This window comes from Momordica charantia (assembly GCF_013281855.1).
Source record: "Momordica charantia cultivar OHB3-1 chromosome 5 unlocalized genomic scaffold, Mcharantia_2.0 BLBB01000005.1, whole genome shotgun sequence".
Lineage (NCBI taxonomy): Eukaryota > Viridiplantae > Streptophyta > Magnoliopsida > Cucurbitales > Cucurbitaceae > Momordica > Momordica charantia.
Window position 1 is genome coordinate 8116178 of NW_028275163.1, and position 23321 is coordinate 8139498.

The window sequence follows — 23321 nt, forward strand, 5'->3', positions numbered from 1 at the left end:
TTTCACTCCGACGGTATTTTTAGTTCAAGCTCCATATTTCCGGTGCCATTTTTCTTCCTCTTATCAATAATTCAGGCGGCATTTTTTTTCATTGTTTTTGGTAACTTTTTTAGCTTTCTATGACCCATCTCTTTTATGGCAGCTTTTTTAACCTTTTCTGATGACTCCTTAATTTTTCCAATGTATTAATTAGGTTATATAATATGTATCTCAGATACCATTTGTAATGTCTAAGGCCAAGGATTCGTGAAAATCATGTATAATCTGACCTACTAGAGATAATTTCCCAACATATTAAGTTAAGGACTTAAAATAAACCATTTAAAGCCTGAGAACCAAAATGATTGTTTTTTAAAAGGTCATAAATTAAGTATTTTGAAAGTTCGCAGCTAAAATAGAATAAATATATTAAGAATCTGTTTATGAATGATTTTAAAATGGATGATTTTAGCAAAAATATATATATATATATATATATATATATATATATATATATAATGATAATTAATTTTGTGAAAGTGATTTTTATATAATCAAAAGTGATTTTAAATGATTAATATTTGAACTTTAAAGAGAGAATTTCACAAAATTTTTAGAAAGAGAAAAGTTGGAACAAAAATCTTAGGGAGAGAGAAATTTTAGATAGATAAATAAATTTAGGGAAGAGATGAAAAGTAAAACATTAAATAGATATTAAAAAATTTTAAAGATAAAAATTAGAGAGAGTAAACAAAATAAAAAACAAACAATGACAAAAATTTTAGCAATGAAAAAAATAAAAATTGGCAAATTTTAAGATGAAAATAAGGTAAAATAGAAAGACAAATTTGAAATTTAAAACAATAACCATTTTAAAAAGTAATTTCTTATTAATATTTTGACAAAAAGTCATTAGGAAATCACCTCCGGAGTGATTGATCGGAAATCACGTAAAGTGATTGATCAGGAATCATTTAAGTGATTGTGGATCTTAAGAGTTATTACCAAACATATTATTTAAGCGATAGTAATGCTGACATGAGTGAAAGTGATTCTCGCCATGCTAAAATCACGTCGAAAGATACCTCAAAAAGTAAGCAAAAGTAAAAAAGATTCTCCTTTTTGGCATCAAAGACCATAGTCTCTTGGACAAAAATGGAGAGAAGACAATATAAAGTAGGGTTGTAGAAAAAACTCAGTCAATCGATTCAACTCAATTAGTAAGTTCAGAAAAATAAAGTTGGATTCGACCAACCAAAAATACACACGTGTGTGTTCTATTTTTATGGTTTGCTCCCACTTTTACATTGCGCCTCTTCTTGTCACTTTTAATTGCTCACCTCTCTCATCAGATTTCCATCTCTCTCTCATCTTTGCTCATTGTCGTTTGTCCAACCGTGTTGCAATGCCAATCTCTCTCAGTCTCTCTCTCGTCGCTCGCTGTCCATCTCTCTCTCGTCTCCCTCATCTCTAGTGCATTTAGCCTAAGAAGTATGGACACGAACACCAATACGACATGATACAAAGATACGTCAATTTCTAAAAGACTCGGAGGGAATACGTTATTTATTTATTTAACTTTTTTTAGGATATAGGTAAATTTAACATAAAAAATGCTAAATATACTTTACTAAAAAAATCAATTTATTGGGTTGAAGATGTACTCCACTAAAAAGCATAAAAATATTAAATGTAATCCACTAAAAAATATTGAGTTGAAGATATCGTCATAATATAGTAAAACAGGTGGTACTTATGTGGGAAAACAACTTATGCATCAGACCAATTCCTATTAAGGGGAAGGCAATAGGCAAGACAAATAGATGAATACAATGGAAAGCAGGGAAGTTAGAAATCTGCTTGCAACTTGAGAAAATGAAGCCAAGATGCTAAGCAAGGAGTAGAAGCGCGGGCCCCTCCGATCCCAAATGAAAGTGATTTCATGGAATGTCAGAGGCTCGGGTGCGGCCTCAAAACGCGCCTTGGTTAAAGACCTTCTTCAAAAAACAGATCTGGACTTAGTTTGCCTTCAAGAGACCAAGAAGAGTGAGATTGACATGTCCTTATTAGTTCCATCTGGCGTACTAGACATATAGGTTGGCTATCTCTGGATGCAGAAGATACGACAGAGGGTATTTTATTACTTTGGAATGAACAAAAAATTACTGTCACACATCCTGTGATAGGAGTTTTTTTCATCACTCTCTTTTTCAGGGGTATAGATGGCAAAGAGGGTTGGTTCACAGGGGTATATGGCCCTTCTTCCACTAGGGGTAGATTCGAGTTTTGGAGGGAGCTGGAAGATTTGGCAGGATTATGTCAGGGGGCGGTGCATTGGGGGAGATTTTAACGTGGCTAGATGGCTCACGGAGAAGGCTAGTAGCGTTGGTAGTAGAATCACTCGAAGCATGAAAGAGTTCAGTGCTCTAATAGTAGACTTGAATTTGAGGGACCCTCCTTTCGACAATGGCATCTTTACGTGGTCTAATATGAGAACTGCCCCCACTCTTTCCAGGTTAGATCGTTTCTTATGTACTAAAGATTGGATGAATGTTTTTGCAGATCAACGAGCCACTAGACTTGTTCGCACAACTTCTGACCACTTCCCAATTCAATTGGCAAATGAGGCTATCAAATGGGGGCCTACTCCTTTCAGATTTGAGAATGCATCGTTGGACTCTCCTCAACTGATCCCTCTGGTAGAAAACTGGTGGAAGGATAATCCATTGAGAGGATGGTTTAGTTATGGCTTCATGGAAAAACTGAAGGGTTTGAAGGGCATCCTTGTCCAATGGAACATAGATGTTCTTGGAAATGTGGGGAAAAAAAGGCAGAGTTTTCGAAAGCTATAGAGGCTCTTGACAAAAAGGAGAAAATGTGTACACTTATGGCTGAAGACGTCATATAAAGAACTAAACTAAAGGAGCAGCTTGTAGAGACGATTATTATTGAACAACGAATGTGGGCACAGAAAGGCAAGATCAGATGGCTAGAGAAGGGGGATGAAAACACCAATTTTTTCCATAGGTGGACTTCTCATAAAAAGAACCTGGCTTTCATTGGGGAGATAGAAAATGAGCAAGGTTCTCGGTTAACAACAGTTGAGGAAATTGAGGCAGAAATTCTGAACTATTTTTCCACCTTATCACTTCCACTGTTGATAATTGTTTTATTACAGAAAATATGGATTGGTCCCCTTTATCTTTTGGAATTATATCTCAGCTTGAAGCTCCTTTTGTGGAGGAGGAGATTAAAAAGGTAGTGGCAGATTTGGGTTCTTTAAAGTCTCCGGGTCCGGACGGTATGAGCCACGAATTCATGAAAAAGGCGTGGAACATCTTTAAATCAGATTTGTTGAAGGTATTCCACGATTTTTTGAGAAAAGAATTATCAACAAAAGGACAAATGAAACATATATTTGCCTTATACCCAAAAAAACTCAACCCTCCTCGGTAAAAAACTTTAGACCCATAAGCTTGGTTACTTGTCTTTATAAAATTATAGCCAAAGTGCTCTCAAGCAGGCTTAAGAAGGTCTTCCCCCTCATCATTCACGATGCTCAAGCGGCTTTTGTAGAAGGGCGACAGATTCTTGATGCTATTTTAGTAGCTTCTGAATTAGTTAGCTACTGGATAAAGGAGAAAAAACAGGGCTACCCCTTAAAACTTGATTTTGAGAAGGCTTATGATAAGGTCGATTGGTCTTTCTTAGATGCAACGCTTCAGGCGAAAGGCTTTGGTGTCAGATGGCGGATGTGGATTTGGGGCTGTCTCTCGACCACAAACTTCTCAGTTATTGTAAACGGAAGACCTAGAGGGAAGATTTTGGCAAAGAGGGGTCTTAGACAGGGTGATCCTCTCTCTCCCTTTCTTTTCACCATAGTGGGAGATGCCTTCAGTAGGTTAGTTCATTTTTGCTACGAAAGGAACATCCTAAAAGGTCTCACTGTAAGCCAAAATTCTATAGAGGTAACACGCCTTCAGTATGCAGACGATGTACTGATTTTTAACCCTTATTCTCCTAAGATGATGGAAAATTGGTGGGGTCTGATTCAAATTTTCCTTACTATGATCGGGATTTCATTGAATGTTGCTAAACTTGCAGCGATAGGAATTAATTACAGTGAGGCAGATGTGAATTTCTGAGCCTCTGTTTTGGGTGTAAGGCAGAATTCTTTCCCTTCTCCTATCTTGGTTTCCCTCTTGGATAAAATCATAGAATGTCAATCTATTGGGAAGCAGTGGTGGACAAAATGCATAAGAGACTAGAAAAATGGAGATCTTTGTTGCTATCAAAGGGGGGTCGATTAACTCTAGCACAAGCAGTTTTGAACAACGTCCCGATCTATTTTTTTTCAATCCTAAAAGCTCCTAAGTCGGTGATCTCGACCATGGAGAAACTCATGCGAGACTTCATTTAGAATGGTGGAAGATTTAGACCAATTAGAAATCTTGTGAAATGGTCACAGACTGCCTTGTCTCACAAACAGGGGGGTCTCGGTATTGGCTTCCTTGGATTAAGGAATAAAGCTCTCCTCATGAAATGGCTTTGGCGCTTTGCAATTGAAAAAAAATAGTTTTTGGAGGAAGGTGATAGCTTCCATTTATGAGGATTCACATGGTTGGACGTCTTTGCCTTTGCAAGGGTCTTCTATTGGAAGACCTTGGATAAATATACAGAACAACCTAGAGGTCTTCACAAAGCTCACCTTTTTTTAAGTTTCAAGGGGAGACTTAGTGAGATTTTGGGAGGATAGATGGATTGATCCTTCTCCCCTTTCTTCTTTGTTCCCGATTTGTACAACCTTTCCACTAAAAAGAACCATTCTGTGGCAGCTTGCTGGGTTACCGAGACTTCAACTTGGGATATCGGGTTGAGAAGGTCTTTTTGATAGAGAGATCGATAGATGGGCTTCTTTCACTGACAAATTAGAAGGTATGGTTCCGGGCCAAGGCAGGGATCGTTTATGGTAGAAGGCAGATAGTAAAGGCTGTTTCACAACGAAATCAGCTTTTATAGCTTTGACGACTCCCTTCCCTAAATTGAACACGACCACAGCTTCTATGATTTGGAATTTTAGGGTTCCAAAAAGGTGAAATTTTTCCTATGGACTCTCTTTTATAGGAGCACAAACACAGCCGAGAGAATACAAAGAAAGCTCCCCCATTGGACGCTCTCCCTTCGGTTTGTGGTCTCTACCTAATAAATTCAGATTCGATGGATCATATTTTCATCCACTCTTATTTTGCCACTCGGGCTTGGAACTATATGGCTTCTCTTTTGGATTTTTCCTTCTGTCTCCCTAAACATATAGATGACTTCATAGCGAAAGGATTTGGTGGGGTGGCGAAAGCTGCGGTCCTAGCACTGTGCAGCGAGGGCTCTTCTTTGGTATCTTTGGAAAGAGAGAAATAGTAGACTTTTTTAGGACAAATCTATCCCTTTAGATTCTTTTTGTGTGAATACAAAGCATACAACTTCTTGGTGAAACTACCGTCTTTTTTTTATTTCATAGGATTGGAAGAATGCGATTGTATAGTTCTCTTTGGGGAGGGTTCTCTCTACCCTCCGCCTTTAGGTTGTTCTCGTCTTTTTGGACTCTTTTGATTTGAATGCATTCTCTTTGTTTCTTATTAAAAAAATCATATTCTACTATAGTTTAATTAATATAAAATCAGGGAAAAGAAAAGAAAGTAAGAATATAACTTATTTAATTTAACTCACATGTACAGAAGAGTGGGTCTGAGTGAAAAGAGAGAGGAGTCTAGCCCAAAAAAATAGTACTTTCAAATTATTTTAAGTTTAAATTTTTTAGATTTCAGCTGGCTTCCAAAATTGGGCCAAGGAAACAACATTTTCTTGGCGTGTCCCAAGTGTTTGAAATTAAAATAAATAAATAAATAATCGGACACTTCAAATTACATGTCGGACACATATCTGGAGCATGTCCAGATGTACCCATGTCCGACACAGATATTTCTCCTTATTTATCGTGTCAATGTTTTATAGCGTTTAGCCACCCGATCCACGTATAATCCGATGACCCAATCCAACCCAACTCAAAAATAGGGTTGGGTTGTCTACTTGATCTAATTCCATCGGATAGGAGAACCCTCTAACCTGACTCAACCCAACTCGTATACACCCCTAGGATGAGGATAAGAACTTCATTAGCCCAGAGTTAGATCTAACCAAAAAAAATGCACTTTACTCCTTCAAAATACAGTACATCTACAAATAATTGCTCAGAAAATACAACCGGTACAAGGAATGATACATGCCAGAACATTTGAATCGTTTCCTTACACAAGCAGAGCAGCAGAAACCCCATTCAAGAAAGATGAAGAAAAAGGAAAAATGAAGAAAAAGGAAAACAAATTTTGGCAACCTTCAAAGTGTGAATGCCATTCAGCTAACAAGGTGTCTGGGAGACTTGTTGAACATACTGTGCCACATGTATGCTCTTGAAAGCACCATCTCAAGCTCTTGATGGCTCCAATTTTGAGTTGGAACATGCTGGAGAAACATCACCAGTTCTTGGAAATCAAGTTTCTGTAGCTCATCAGACCACTGAAAACAAAGGAAAACCCAATATTATAGCAGACACAACATCTAGACTGAAATTTTTGAACAGAAACAAGTCAAGCAGCTAAATATGATATTGCCCTTCATTTCATCCGTTGAAGAGTTCACTCAGAAACCTCAGAACCTTGAGTGACGCTTCAATAATGTAAGCCATTGAAAGAAACCATTTATAACACTTTCCTTCCAAGAAATAGTATCAAAACAGAGGTTCTTTTTTGAGTCTTAACATGTCACATGAAAATACATTCATCGAACCAAAGAAATTCACTACATATATCGCTGCCAGGGAAAAAAATCTATCATAAAAAGTTTGATGTCCTTACTGTCAAAAGAAAACTGGCAAATATGTAGACAAGGAAATCTGGCAACGAATCCCCTTCAGCAAGATAGGTATCCCATAACCGGGTGACAAGATGGAAAGGAATCTGATGCAACAAAACAAAATCATTAACATTGCATTTATAACTGGCAAGGCACAAAGTATTTGATACTATTGGCTGATTTTACCCTCCTAGTGGACTGATGGGCTCTATTGATTACAGAATGTAATATGGTTTAAATCTCTACCGAACAGAAATAACAGAAAGGAAACTACAGCAGTATATATTCAAATGTCTTGGCAGACCTCACGTATCAGAAGACAGTTGAACCACCGAAAAGCGAATTGAAGAAATTCCAGACCTTGCTCCTCCATGTGTCTTGAAACAGGTTCTGGCAGAATTAAGGAACATAAGTGATTGGTTAATAAATGGCTTATTCAAATGCTCTAAGCTGTCGGGAAGATGAATTGTAGGAAATTCAAACAGGTGGCTTCTACAAAAGAGTGACAGAAAGAGAGATTACCATCAATCCTCCTAACGAGTTCCTTCAACTTAAATACAAGCCTCTGAATTCCCGGTTGCGCAAACGTGTAATGATCTTGCATACCATCAAGTAATTTCGATAGACACCAGTAGCAATCTGCCTCGATGTTTGTGATCTTTTCAGGAGATAGATCAGAGATAGACCATTTCTCAACACCACCTTCCAAGTATTCTGACAAGAAGACGACTAAAAATGGAGTAGCAAGATCATTTATTCCCTGGACGTATCCACTTGCAGGATGCCGAATGGCCCTGGGTTGAAACCAATTATGTAAATGAGATGCAATACTGATCTCTGCCAGGATCATTATACACATAATAACTGTGTCGTGCAATGCTCCACATCTTGGTCATGTCTACTTGTAGAATAACTAAGAATATTTTACCCAATAAATAACAATGACTCCATTTGAGACCTGGATTTCTCAAGAAAGAAAACATAAAGTGATGTTTGGCTGACCAGAATGAAATATTTCTTTTTTAAATGTGAAGAAAATATATTTTCATATTTCCCATTTGGTAAACTTTTAAAACCTATTTAATTTTAATTCTTAACAAACTCACAACTTTCCAACTATGGAACTACGGAACTATTATTCATTTGTTATCATCTGATTTTAATTAGCCAAAATTTCATTCCCATTACAAACGAGTGAATGACAAAAATAAATTTTAAAACATAGCTTTCTATTACTTTTTGATCAATTTGTAGAACATAGTGTGATCAATATTATAATACAATATACCATTTATTTTAACATCAAGAATGAAACATATAAATTTTAATACTTCAGTGAATTATGATAAGAAATTCAAAAGATAAAAACGAGAATTGTGGTGCCTCATGAAAGTTCTCAGTTGAAATTTATGTGGCCTTGGTGCCAGGGATAAGAGGTGCGTTATTAAGGTGTAGTTTAGAAATGACACTGAACAACTGTCCTAACTCAATTATTTCAAATGTTGAGTTCTCAAAATAGTCTTTAACTTTGAAAATAATGCTTTAGGATTGTTTGTAAAATAGCTCTATGCTTTCTGGAACAAAAATTCAGCACAAACGTATTTAAGTAAGTGTTTCTTAAAACTTAAAAGTTGTTTTCTCTTCTTTTCTTTTTGCATGTCATTTCGGATAACCCATTTCTTGGGAAAGCAGAAGTTTTTCTTCCTTATAAACTTGTGGACTTGGGAATAGTGATACCAAATACAAAAGTCCACACTTTATTGGCGTTGTCCTGATAATTTTTTCAAAAGGTTGTCATTAATGTGACCACCAAGGATTATAGGATGATTAGCCTTACTACTGTACCATGATTTTGCTGAAAGATCAAAAAATGTTCGCCTCACACTATCAATGATTTTCAATCTGCCTTCGTCAGATCTTGGATCTCATTGTCATAGCCAACAAGCTTGTGGATGAGCGGAGGAAAAAGAAGAAGAGAGGGATGCCTTGCTAACTTTGACCTTGAGAAAGACAACTATCTCGGACATTGATAATTTCTTGATGCTGTTCTCTTTATGGAGCATGATGGACAAAGTGGATTAGAGGGGTGCCTTACTTCTACATTCTACCAACTTCTTTGTCATTCTTAAGGGAAATTAGAGAAGAAAGATTGTAGCTTCAAGGGAATAAGAAACAAGGAGACCCCGGCCTCTAGGTTGCATATGACTAGATGTCACTCAAGAGCTGTAGAGGTTAATTCAGGGACTGATAGGGTATGGGTATTTGATAGCTTTATTTTGTGGGGTTTCCTCTACCCCGGCCTCTAGGTTGCTTTGGCCTTTTATATTTTTCTTTTGTGTATATATGGTTTCTTACCAAGAGGATACACAGCCATATGGAACACATGTCCAAAGAAGAAAGAGCTTTTTCAGCAAAAGACAGTATTCACCAGCCGTAATGCGGTCAAAGGCTCAGAAGGCAGGCAAAAAAATTTATGAATCAATGAAGTAAAAGTTGTAGACCAGGGAATTAGGTCAGAGAGGAACTACGAAATACTCAATGAAAAGGAATGAGAGTGGATGAATTTTTTGAGATGGCTGAGTTTTAGTGCTCCGCAGGGTGTTCCGTATATCACCATGAGGTCCAAAATATCAGTATGTAACTTTTGACCACATCAATAAAAGCTAAGTTTTGTTCCAATGGCGTCCCTATCTAAACCATTATGTAATTATATCGGATAGGAAATGCTATTAGGATAGAACTAGAAATATTATTAGTGTATTAAAGGTATATTAGTAATTAGTTAGGGAAGTTGGAAATTTGTTATAAATAGGGTCGGGAAAGGATTGAGGTAGGCAATTGTTTAGTGTGGTTTAGACTTGAGTAAGAATACTCGGGACCAAATTCCTTAAATTACTTGGTAGTTATCATTTTGTATTTCTTTCATTATCAATATATTTCCTTGGTTCCTCTCAATAGCTTGAGGAGATTTTCCTAACCTCCTAATAGGAAAATTGATACTTTGTATACAAATAAATAACTAGATTGATCCTTCATATGTAACTGCACGACATCAATAAAAATTAGTTACATTCTCAAAATAAATAAACTTTCCTATACAACAACCTGGTTCTGAAAAAGATTCCACTCAACATCCTATTAATTAAAGAATATAAAAAATAACAATAATAACTTACATAGGTATTAGTCACTATCACCTGTCACGAAAAATACTAATACTGACAATGCAAGGCAAGGATAATATCTCACCAAGTATAGAGAATACGCTCCAAGGATTTCTGAACTTGTGCTTGTTGAAAGAAAACAACATCAGGTACAGTTCTAGGACAATCAACAGCAATCTAGCGAGAAAGGAAAGCAATTTTCAAGGACTGTGTGGTAGAACTAGAGAATTGAATTATCAACTTCAGCACTAACATGGTAATCATTACCTGGCGGAGCATGTTTATTTCATCGTCAGAACGTTCAGTATCAGGAATGTCATAGAACTGTGCAACACTGTCAAGATACTCAAGCCTCTTTCTTCGTAGAACTCCCTCCTTTCTATCTGAATTAGGTGGTGCATAGCCCTGTTGTCAGTGCATATTTAAATTTTGGACAAGCAACTAAAGGATTCTATCAGACAAGTCCAAAGTTAATCAAAGTTCAAGCTAGGCAAATCTTTGTGTAATTTTCCTTCTAAGCAAGCTAGATAACTATCACAGTTGTAAATTGCAAGGAATCTGGTAAATAATGTTCACTTATAATAAGTTAATAATTTCATGGACACAAAAATAACCCCAAAGTTACAAAATGCTTTATCTGTTCAATGGCTTATAACAGTTTTTGAAAGAGTTCAAAAGAAAATCCTGGGTTATTCCCCTAACATGTGTCCTAGCTGCCCTTTCTCCAGGGGATGGCTTATATTCAGTTGTGTATCCCGAAAATATAAGCGGTTGGTTCCTTGACATTCTTTTTGAATGCTGGTGAAAAGGTAAAGCTAGAATCTTAGGGTAAAATGCTTCGGGAACTCTCTTATGATATAAATAATTAGAGAATGTTCAGAAGATATACAGGCCTTTGTTAGACCACCAATCATGAAAGTGTACTCCAGGGAGGGCAAAAAAGGAATGTACCTTCTACAAGTGAAGAAAAGATTGCACTCCAGGAATAATTCTTTCATCTCAAAAGGTGGTAGGCACACACTTATTCAAACCTCCCTACCTACTACCTTGCACTTTTCCCTATGCCCTCAAAAGTAGTAAACACTTTAGATAGCCTCTTTAGAAGCTTTCTCTGGAAAGATAATAAGGGAACCCCCGGTTTACACTTGGTCAAAAGGGACATCACACAACAGCCGCTTCTCGAGGGGGGATTGAGCCTTACCAACATGAAACAGAAAAACAAGGCCCTTCTTGCAAAATGGATGTGGAGGTACCCTAAAGAGAGGTCGACTTTGGCATAGGGTGATTGAAGCAAGGTATGGTCGTTCATCATGGTCCTTTAAACCTATAACAACTACTCTCCCATCTGGAAAAGGCCCTTGGAAAGCGATTCTCAAAACACAGAAGCTGGTTTTCGATCGATTGGCATATAAAATTGGTAATGGCAGCAATACTCCATTTTTGACTGTTCCTGGTTGATCAATGAACCTCTCGAACAGCATTCACCTCTCCTCTTTGCCTTATCCATGAAAAAAGAGGCTTCCATTCGAGACCTTTGGTCAGCAGAAAACAGATGCTGGAATTTGAGCTTAAGGAGGAACCTAAAGGATGCAGAAATTGTGGAATGGGCAGCTCTCTCACATAAGCTCTCTACTATATAATTGACTACGGAGACTGATATTCTGTTGTGGAAACTGGAAACAAATGGCATCTTTTTATCCAGATCTCTTATCAAAGACCTCACTCATCCAGATCTGGATCCCACGCCAAGACTCTATGAAGGCATTTGGAAGTACTCTTGTCCAAAAAAAGATGAAAATTTTTCTTTGGGAGACCAGGCCGTCAACACCTGTGATAAGCTCCAAAGAAGGATGCCTTACATGGCTCTCTCTCCCCAATGATGTGTGATCTGCCAATCCAACCTAGAGACACAATAACACCTATCTGTAAATTGCCAATATGTAGGCGATTTTTGGAACTACATCCTAAGCACCTTTGGATGGTCCACTGTCTTACCAATGAATCCACCACTCCTCCTAGAAGCTACCCTTTCAGGTCACCCATTTAGAAAGGAAAAGAAACTTCTTTGGCTGAACTTCATTCTAGAATTCTTTTGGATCTTATGGAGAGAACGAAATCAGAGCACCTTCAACAATATTTCTCTCACATTTAATAGATTTTTTGAGGCTATAGTCTTCCTAGTTATTACTTGTTGTAAATGCAATCCATTGTTTCATCACTATAGCTACACTTTCCTTTTAGCCAATTGGAAGCACTTCATGTAATCCCCTTCTAGGACTTTTGTAATTTCATACATCAATGAAATTGTTTCTTTCAAAAAGAAAAAAAAAAAACTTCTACAAGTTAGTCATGTAGTATCGTAACACAAGTAGTTACTTAAGGGTGGGATTCAAAATATGAGTAGGTAAGAACAGGTTGTGTAGGGGGATTAGAAGGAATATAAGTGCAAGTGTTGTAAGGGTAGGAAGAGCCAATTGGCCCTTCGAATTAGCCAACAGATATTTTGTACTGTGTGTTGAATTCGCTTTGTAACCTCCCCCTGGGATTATTATCTAAATAAATACCAATCAGCCTTTTCATAATTTTTTTTATATTGTGCTTTATGCAGCCTCAAACTGAAGGGCCCTCCACAGTTATTTTTTAGGGTACTAATGCATCTTTGAGAGTCCTATTAGAGGTATAGAGGAATATTAGTTTGTTAGTATGAAGGGGTAGTATGGTAATTAGAATGGTAATTAGTTAGGAGAGTTGTTATAAATAAGGGTGGTAGGGAGAGGTGGAGGATATCTTGGAGAATAGTTTTGTGCGAGGAACTTGAGAGAGTTCTTGGGAGAGAGATAGCCCTCTCGAAAGGCTATCGGTATTGTAATTACTCTTTTGTACTGCAATATAGTGCTCTTGTTAGGTTCTTGTATTTGAGATCCTAACAAATTGGTATCAGAGCAAGTTCATCCTGACCATGGATCTCCCATTCAAGACCACGATGAAGTTAAAGGAAATGTTTATAGAAATGAGGGAAGATTATGCGTCGAGTAATGAAAGAAATGCAAAAAAAAAATGCAAGAAAGGTTTACAATTAGAGAGGAAAAAGAGAGATCGAGGAAGGAAGAAGCAAGGAGCATCCGAAAGAGCATTTGGAAGCAGGGACGAAAGGTTGCTGGAAGACGGCGATCAGACCCAAGAGTGTGGATTGGAGTTCGATGGAAAATCAATCAAGGTTTGGGAATGTCGTTGTACAAGGATGCCTCGAGAACAGAGAATAAAAACTATCCACAAAGGAGTATGAAGAAGCTATGGAGGAAAGGAAGAAGGCAACGACAAAGAAGATGCTGCAGAAGTAAGAATGAAGAAGAAATCAAATGTCCAAGAAGGAAGGGTACGAGTCCGAAGATGGATGAATCTGATTTGCACAGGAGTTTTTTGATGAGGAGTTTTTTGATGAAGAGGCAGAAAAAGAAGAGAGAACGAATGTCGGGAAGGAAGGCTCGGATGCGAGATCGACGACGAAAATCAAAGATAGGGCGCAAATCAAAGATAGGGCACGAGAGAATGGGGACGGAGGTTGGATGCCCGAAGGGAAGCCGGCCCTTGTTGCTTCTATAGCAAGAAGCAAAAAGCCGAAGGGGAAGGGGTTTTAGTACCGGTGAAGCTCGGGGAGAGTGGAAAATCATGACGAAAATAAAAGAAAACAGAGAAACGGGACTGTTGGAAGGCGTTGCCAGCTAATGCAGGAGTGGTCGGGGGGTGTGGATGGAGTTACAGGAATGGTGGCACCGTCGCTTACATTCCAAAACGGGAAAATGACATAGATAACCTAAAAAAGTTTTTAGTTTGCTCAATTGACCTCAATTATAAAAATTGACTCAACTGACCCAATTTTAACTTTTCTGACATTTCAGAGAGTATGTAATTACGAATATACCCTCGAATTAATTAAACTACAACGAATCTGGCATGGAATCACGTAGGTTGGTGTAATTAAAACCATGGGCGACACTTGATTCATGGCCATGAATTTATTAAAGTACCACCAACTTATTAATTTCCCACCAAATTTTTGTATTATCATTAAATATATACCCACACATTCGCACAGATTGCAAAAAATAAAAGTATATTTCAGTCCTTATTGTCCTCATGCACATCTTTCACCTTTTTTTGAAGAACTTCCATACCTTTTCCAACATTTTTCACATCTTGAATACCTTAAAGGAAGTCAATTTTTCATCTTTGACATCTTGAACGAGGTTAGTTTTTTATTGGTTCATAATATTGTTTTCGATTCGTCTAGAATATGATGTATGTAGTTGGAGTGAATGAAATTTCTGAAATTTTATGAGTATTTTTGTGGGTCAAAAGTTACGTAAGTCAATGCTCGTGGTACGAGCGTGAATTTTATTCTGTCGAATTTCAATCCTCGTGCAAATTGAACGAGGATATTGATTCTGTCGAATTTCAAGGCCACGACCATGGCCGACCATGAATTTGGACAGAACGTAAAGTACATCTAATTCACGGCTGTGGTCTTAACTTTCAAGGCCATGATAAAACAAACAATTTAACCACGGTCAAACCTTGCTCATCAGTTGTCTTTCATGAACACCACGGTCGTGGTACTATTTTTCACGGCCATGGTCAAACTAACAATGGGCTAGGTTATTTTCATGGCCATGGTCAAGCTAACAATGGACTAGGTTTTCATGGTCCCGGTTTGACCATAAGGACTGAAACATTGGAAAATTGACTTCCTTTAAGGTGAAAAATGTTGGAAAAGGTATGGAAGTTCTTCAAAAAAAGGTGAAAGATGTGCATGAGGACAATAAGGACTGAAATATACTTTTATTTTTTGCAATCTGTGCGAATGTGTGGGTATATATTTAATGATAATACAAAAATTTGGTGGGAAATTAATAAGTTGGTGGTACTTTAATAAATTCATGGCCATGAATCAAGTGTCGCCCATGGTTTTAATTACACCAACCTACGTGATTCCATGCCAGATTCATTGTAGTTTAATTAATTCGAGGGTATATTCGTAATTACATACTCTCTGAAATGTCAGAAAAGTTAAAATTGGGTCAGTTGAGTCAATTTTTATGATTGAGGTCAATTGAGCAAACTAAAAACTTTTTTAGGTTATCTATATCATTTTCCCCTTCCAAAACACTGAAGGAGAAAAGAAAGGCTGCATAGGTGGGGTGCCCTATTTGTTCTGTAGACAAATATGCTAAAGGGAATGGGCTGAAATTGGAAGGTGCTAAGGGGAATGGGCCGGTATTGGATAAAATGGTTGAGGCCCGAGACTTATCAAAGATAGAAATACAAGATGGGCTTTGGGCTAGGATGTCCTTGATTTTTAAACCTAAAATCTAAACTAACTCTAGCGGCCACTTCACCATTTTTCCCCCTAAGCAGCAGACCTCCCAACCTACTCCGCCGCCGCCCGCCGCTGATCGCCGACCGCCATCACCCGCCACCAGTGCCTCCTTCGTCGTCTGCCGCCGCCACCATCTGCCGCCCGCTGCCACCATTCGACGTCAACACACCATTGCCGCCATCGTTGGTCGTGCCACAGACCGTCGCCGCCACTGCCCCACCTAGTCGCACATCGTCGGATGCCCTCAGGAAGGAGTCAGAATCTAGGGTTTTTATTAGTTGCTATTTAGCCAAACTTCTAGTTTTGTGGTGTTAAAAGCCATTTTGTTTTACACACCTTGAGGACAAGGTATCTTTAAAGGGCGGAGTAATGTGAGAGTCCTATTAGGTGTATAGAGGAATATTAGTTTGTTAGTATAGAGGGGTAGTATGGTAATTAGAATGGTAATTAGTTAAGAGAGTTGTTATAAATAAGGGTGGTAGGGAGAGATGGAGGATATCTTAGAGAATAGTTTTGTGCGAGGAACTTGAAAGAGTTCTTGGGAGAGAGATAGCCCTCTCAAAAGGCTATCGGTATTTTAATTACTCTTTTGTATTGCAATATAGTGTTCTTGTTAGGTTCTTGTATTTGGGATCCTAACAAATCCTCTTTGATTTACCTAAATTGGAGGTATTCTGTTTAAATTCTAAATTTTAGGTGATGGAACACCTTGTCTCCTTGGCCTTAAGGCTGTTTTTGAGTTCCTGTTCTCTATCACCATCAGTGAAGTGTTTCTTATCAGAAAAAAAAATAAAGGACAGAAAAAAATGGAGAAAAAGCACCTTAAAGTAAATGCCATATATCAGAACATCGCTGCATTATCACCGAAGGTGAGCATGATAGTTATAATGATGTGCACGCATCAACAGCACAAGTAAGAAAAATACAATGAACTAACAAAATACATAGACCAAAAAATTGTAGTAGAAAGTTATGAGAATATGGACTTCTTTTATACCTCTTGAGAGAAAAATACATAGGTTGATGGCCTTTTGATAGGGCTATTCCTTTCCTAAATTCTCTACCCAAACATGTATCTACCTCGTAATCTCCTAAGCCCACATTAACTGTAATCTCCTCACTTAAATAAACTAAATTTTCTCCAACAAACTCCATTTTTTCATAGAACCATCCCAGTGATCCCACATACTAACTCGCAACTCACTAGTCCCTAATGGCTGACACGGCCCATTGTCCCAAAAATCATCATCTGCTCAACATGCCAACAATTCCAATTTCCACTTAACTTCTTTTTCCCCAAAACTTAACAGTGCGAATCCCACCCAAATGCCAACCTTAATAACAATTAAATGAACTCCCAATATGCTGAAACTAGAAGCCCATAAGAAGTGGTCTTCATCCAGATACTTAGCAGTTATTTGGTAATGATCGGCTTCAACCAAAAACCCACACCAGCACATCTTTCGAGGCTTGGGCACATTTAAAATTACTTTGCAAATGAGTGAACAAAAACACAAAAATTGGTGGGCAACTCTACTAGGTAATGATATGAACATGAAAATGGGACTGAAATGTAGGTCGAGTTGGGCCATTTTCTGATTGTGCTACATGGATATCTTGCATGTTACATTCTTGTAAATGCATGCAAGGATGGTTTATGCCTAAGTGATGGCTTTTCAATGAAAAGAATAAGAGGCCATCTCATATCTCCCAATTCAAGTCATGCCCTAATGGCCAAAGTCTAGCTGTGACTCTGAATCCTAATACTGCTATTATCAAGCAGCAAAGCCATCTCACCAAGAAGGAAAAACCCAAACCCTGTTGCAGCATCAAAACAGAACTTCAAGCTTTAAGATCCTCATCTGGTTGTTTTTATAAATCTTCTTGATTGGTCTCCCTACATGCTCCTAATCCTTCTGGCAGTGATCCCTGACCATGCCACGAATGTTCTAACTCCTAATCATCCAAGTTCTCAATCATACAACAAGATTCGAATGGATTGGTAGGTACCAAAACCCAATCCACAATAATCCACCCCTAATCTACAGATTTCAACTTCAACCCAACCCAGTTATCACCATCTACCAAATTTTGTATCTTTTCATGTTCATGTCACTCAAACTTGCATAGAAATATTCAGCCAAAAAATAATCCTCCCATACTTTGATCGTTCCTATTTCAGTACTGGTTGTTGATGGGCTACATGTGGCTGCTTCACCTCATGACCTCAATTTCAAAACCCTTATGACCAGGCCTAGCTTCATCACCAAATGGTGTTTGGATTTCTTCCCCTCGCAAGTAACTTGCATACTAAAGCCCATAGTTTGGCACAAATTCACCTTCATTAAGTTTTCTTCCTCAGTAATCTGGCCAATTGGGGCTGTGTGATACTTCAATTCTAGCATCTTTCTCTGAAGTTGCTCCAACTTTATGAGCACGGTCTACTTTTTCTCTTCCCAGATGAATGTTGTGTAATGACTACCATCTTTTTTATTTCTTGTCTTGAGAAATTTCAGTAACTTCAATTTTGGCCTTCAAACTATCCAATCTTGCTTTATGCACTTGTCTTCCACGGCCATAATCGTTGTGGTAATACCAATATGTGAGTAACCAAAAATTGAAGTAGAAGAGTAAGAAAATATAAAGTTCTTTGTATAACTGTTAAAGAAAAACATAAAAGGTTGATGACTTCCTTAGGCAAACTATCCCTCTCCCACGATTCTTAAACCCAATATTTGCCTACCCTTCGTATCTCCTAACCCACATTATTTATAACCTCCTAATTTTAAAAAACTATACATCCTTCCAACGCATTCAAACTATCCCATATAACCACCCCACATCCTATTCATTCACTCTGATATTAATTAAACTCTGATCCACCATAATTTTATTTGGTTAAAGTAATTGATTCTTTAGGGGTTTCTTTCACCCCTAATCATGTTCATATATACTGGATTTCCTCTTTTCACAGAAATAATACAATAAGATAATAAAAACTCTTATTCCTCTGCATTCAATTCCATGAAATAAATGGTGTCATCCTTTCAAGAAAACATCCAAACTCAGCCATTCATTCAGCCTCATTAAAACTCAGTCAAAGTTTAAACTGGCAGCACCTTAATATTGTTGGTCCTATAGTTCTTCTCAACATATCGCAAAATTGGCATCAAAGTCAACTAGATTCATTTTTCCATGTAATTTCAAAACATATTGAGTAGATAAAGGCATATGTTCCACAAAGATGACCTCAACCAGGGAAGAGAGGTTAACAAGGTGAATGTCAATTCCCAGATATATGTTAACAACAATATAAGAATAATTTTTTCCCAATTCATTATTTCATGGCTCCATATCATTATCTTCCCTGAAGAGTATTTCTTCAATAACAATGAATGCAACATCAACTAGCACTTACAGTCTTATCCCCTGAGAGGTTAAAACCAATTGTTAAGGTAAGGCGAGGCAAGTTTGAGAGTGTCATCTATAATTTTGAATTTGGAGGTTTTGGATCTTAATGAGCAAATGAAACACTCGCTATGGAGTATTCTCCTAGATTAGAGTCTCTCACTCCAGTGACGAGTAGTAAGAAAAAGAAATATGCCAAAAGGGAAAAAATTCAAAATGAAGTAGAGAGTTGGAAAATCTTATTTCTGAGGTAATTATGATAAGAGTAAGATTGATAAAAACTCATTAGGGTGTAAAAGTGATTCTTAAAAGGTCCTTGCTTGGTTTTAAAGTGTTCTTGGGGACTTCAAGTAAAACAGAATATGTTCATTTTTCAGTCTCTTTTACATGTTTTTACGTGTTGTTCTTGCATGCACAGCTTCGGGGTTTTCCTAAAAATATGTTGAATCATTCTTTCTTTTCTTATTTTTATTGAAACCATTGTAAAATGAGATACAAAACTATTTAAGTTTCGAAAACTCAAATTTAACTCAAGGTCCACCAAGTCTACGTAACTCAATACCAAACAGCCACGTAAGCACTGTTGAACCAAGTCTACCTTGAGTTTAACCCAAGGTCCTACTCCCCTCCCCCACCCAATGAAGGGCCATGGTTAGATTTGACGAGAGAGTTATGGTCTAGGCACGAGCCCCTACCCTCTGGCATGCAGACCCTCGGCCACACATGCTAGGAAACTCAGTCGTACGCGAGCATTTCCCAACACCAAACACATCCTGGCATGAGCCTTTGGTTTTGAGTTTAAAGTTCTTTTTGGGGATTTATGATCAAAAGGACCACTTTTAATGGAAAGGAGCTCTTTGGGAATGAAAGTTTTGTTTCTTATTTCTTTTCTCGGTTCATGGATGTCGTCCATTCTGTTTTGCATTAGGGTTTTCTTAATGTTGTTAGGATGCGAATTCTACGTTTTATCCATTCTCTTTCTAGCCCTGGGTGTGTGTATTTTACTCCTAATGGGATGTTGTTACAATGTAAAGGATGGTTGTAACTTTTCCCAAATTCAGTGTAAAGTTTAGTTTCCCTGGAAAAAAAAAAACAAACAACATATTTTTTAAGCTATCAGAAAGTTTTTTTAAGCAATCAGAAAGTGCAAATAAAAAACAGCAACTTCATCCTTTCAAAAGAAAATTAAAAGAAGCAAAGAAGAAAAGAAAAGGACAAATAAACATTAAGGAGTTGTTTAGATGTATTTTCCAAATTTTGTTTCAAAAATCGTTTTGCAAACTAACTTTTAAAATTATTTAGAAAGATATCATTTATTCTTCTATATTCATTTACATCTTCTACGTATCAATTAAGAATTATAACACATTGAAATCAATTTCTACTTAAACATACAATTAATGATTTTATATAAATAGTTAATTCAGAAAACAACAAAGAAAATAAATGATAATTTTGCTCCAATTTTCTACTCACTTCCATATGAAACCTGTTGTTAGAAATTATTTTTCAAACACGACTTCAGTGTTAGCTCAAAAATCTCTAAAAATTGTCAATGTTACCACGATAGAACTCTGAAGTTAGAAATCATGTGAATAATATACCATTAGCAGTTCCCATTTCAGACACACGTATATAAATATTAACAGTTAGCAGTAGCACCATTACTTGAGAATGTTTCATCAATCAAAATCTTCGATAAACCTAAGTTCAATAAGTTCTCTAAACAAAAAGGGAGGAAGAAGAAATCCTGCTTTTTTATCACGCAATCAGAAATTAAGAAGTCAAAATCAGTATCTATCCAACTTACCAGAAGAAGCCTCCATATATTTGGGCGCATATATGGCGGAATGCCACTCCAAGCTAGCTCGCGCAACTTGTCTACATAGTCAAATAAAAAGGAGAGAATTTACATCCATGTTTTTTGCAGCAAAACGGATCAGAAACAAAATTCTACTTCTTAGAGTTGGTTATTACCTTTTTTTCTCTTTTATTTATAAGAAAATGAGATTTTATTGAGATAAAATGAAAGAATATACAAGAGGTATACAAAAAAACAAGCTGGACAAAAGGGACCAGCCTCTAAGAAGGGATCCCAATCCAAGAGAATGACACGTAATAACAAAAAGCCTTCAAGATGATGAAGATTATTTAAAACTATAAATATACATACCTAATATGATTGTTGGCCCCGAGAGCAGCTTTGTGAACTTCATGACCCTTGCAGAATCTGTTGCTCTAGCACCCATTATTGGCTTTTGGATTTCTTTAGCAACATCCTCAGGAATAGAGGTTAATGATTTTGACTTACTAACAATAGTATTATTATTTTTAATCTGGACATCTTCCTATATTGAAAGAGAGAGTTTCACTATAATGTGCCTTGTCATCCAAAATAGAGGTTGTAACCAAAATAATTTGAAAATTTTCAAACCATAATCACCTCCACAAATTTGGCAGTGCGATCACTTGTACCAGTCTCGTGATCCGAGAAGCTCCTTGAATAATTTAATGATTTTTGTGATACGCTTGAGGACTCGAGTGAATCTGCTCTTCTAGTCAGCAATACTTTACCAGGAATACTGCGGCCTTTAAGCATCCTGCATCAGAGATTCTAGATGTATGATTAAGAATATGATAAGAAAATATAAAAACAGAATCAAAAGCTCAGGCTCATAGCATATGATGTCAAAAGAAAAGCAAGTGTTTCTACAGTTACCTAACCATGGGATCAATTAGTGACATCTACCGACTGTGAAAGCTTTAAAAGCAAAGCATCTAACAAAAAAAAAATTAATTAAATTTTTAACAGGGTAGCCTCCACCAGGTAAGTTTTAAGGAATTGAAGCACTTACAAAGTTACAAGATAATTATCAAACTTCTGTCACTCAACAATCAAAATCCAAAGACTTGGGCAGTCTGCCACAGTTCCAAGATTAAAATCCCCCAATATATTTTCTAGCAAACTGGCATTAGAACCTAAAAAAGTAACTAGCAACATAAATTTCCAACTACTGAGCTCCCACACATTTCCCATAAGCCAAATGTAAAACGGCATCGAACCCAGATCGCATCTAAGCCGTAGCTCATACATCAAGATCTACAGAACCCACGAAAATTTCCTCAACAATCTATCTAACAGAGGCTCTGAGGATCAAAAGCTTACACAATTGTGGAACTGGAACCGACGCCCATGACGAGAGTCAGGAATTTATTGAGCTAGCCGATTAAGAGTGAAAAATGACATCCGGAAAAACGATCCATTATTAGAATTGGGAGTGGGATTTCAAATCCAACGAAAATACAAGCAAAGGATTGAGAGATTTGGAAAGAAGAATTATTGGGAATTGAGATTGGTACCCTTGTACATTTCTGAGGGTCTGATTGAATCTGGAATCGAGAGTTGAGATTGTATTCTCTTTTCTGTGTGGATCTTCACCGCCGAGACTGTTATTGCCACTATTCTTCATATTCGCTCAACAGAACCATGCTCCGTTTGCCCCCAAATATTTCCCCAACCCCCGACCGGAGAGACAATATTATTCGTAAATAAATGCCAATTTCCACAATAATTTTCAACTTTTAAGCATAATCTTTCCTTTCCTCCACATTAATTTAAATGTTCTTCGATTAAACTCTTGGATTTTAGTTTGATGTACTGTTAAATACTTTGAATAATTGAATAGTTTAGCCCATTAATTTTATTTTTAATCTCTTTTTTCTTTTATAATTTCAATGCAACGTTACTCGATATATTTCTTGAACGGTAACCATTACTTTATATTAAAAGATTTGTGTTACGGGTAAAATTTATGTATATAATCAAAGTTATCACTTTTTAAAATAATATGACCAAAAACAAATATTTTAAAAGTACGTGAACTAAAATGGACCACGTTCGAAAATACATGAATCAAAATTAATATTTTGATAATACAATAACCAAAATAAACAAAAACTCAAAGTACACATCAAAATAGTGTTTTAACCATACTATTTTTTTAGTTCAACGTGCCAGTGGAGATTCGAAACTCGAATATGATTGGCCTAAATTTTCACAACGTTTATTTTATTTCTTAAACTTTAAGAAAATAATTATTTTAGTCTGGCTTTATTTTAACTTTAACACATGGAAAATATTACTTCCTAAGTGTGTATAGGTATTTGCCACAACATAAATGAATGACATGAGGTATTGGAGGAGTGGATATTAAGTGGTAAAATATGCGTAAAAAAGTGGTAAAATAATTGTATAGACCAAAATGTCGCATGATTAAAATAGGAACTTTAAATTAGAAAATCAAAATTAAACAAATAAATGAAAGTTCCCATACTAAAAATAAGATTTGTCTATAAGTGGATGGATAATACACTTTCACCGTAATAACGATTTATACCCGATATTAAATCAACCCAAAATTGATATCATGTTATAATTCTATTAAATTTAACCTAATATTTAACGATAGAGACTTAATTGTAACTAA

At 36.8% G+C, this 23321-nt stretch overlaps 1 protein-coding gene across 4 annotated transcripts; it reads right to left on the reverse strand.

Annotated features, from left to right (window-relative positions):
* Positions 1–6167: 6167 nt before the first annotated feature.
* On the reverse strand, positions 6168–22397 carry LOC148211234 (Ypt/Rab-GAP domain of gyp1p superfamily protein). Of its 4 annotated transcripts, none has more exons than XM_088124025.1 (11): positions 22195–22342; positions 22001–22053; positions 21278–21434; positions 21008–21182; positions 20645–20715; positions 10317–10454; positions 10135–10226; positions 7408–7679; positions 7190–7275; positions 6888–6989; positions 6168–6549 (listed from the first exon to the last, which is right to left on the reverse strand). In XM_088124025.1, the coding sequence occupies exons 2-11, from the start codon at positions 22027–22029 to the stop codon at positions 6388–6390; spliced, it is 1284 nt and encodes a 427-aa protein (XP_087980151.1). In that variant the 5' UTR covers positions 22030–22053; positions 22195–22342; the 3' UTR covers positions 6168–6387. The 4 variants fall into 4 exon arrangements, with proteins under 4 accessions (XP_087980151.1, XP_087980152.1, XP_087980150.1 ...); XM_088124026.1 differs by lacking the exon at positions 22001–22053 and adding an exon at positions 21554–21612 and having other exon boundaries at positions 22195–22320; XM_088124024.1 differs by lacking the exon at positions 22001–22053 and having other exon boundaries at positions 22195–22397.
* Between the last annotated feature and the right edge of the window lie 924 nt (positions 22398–23321).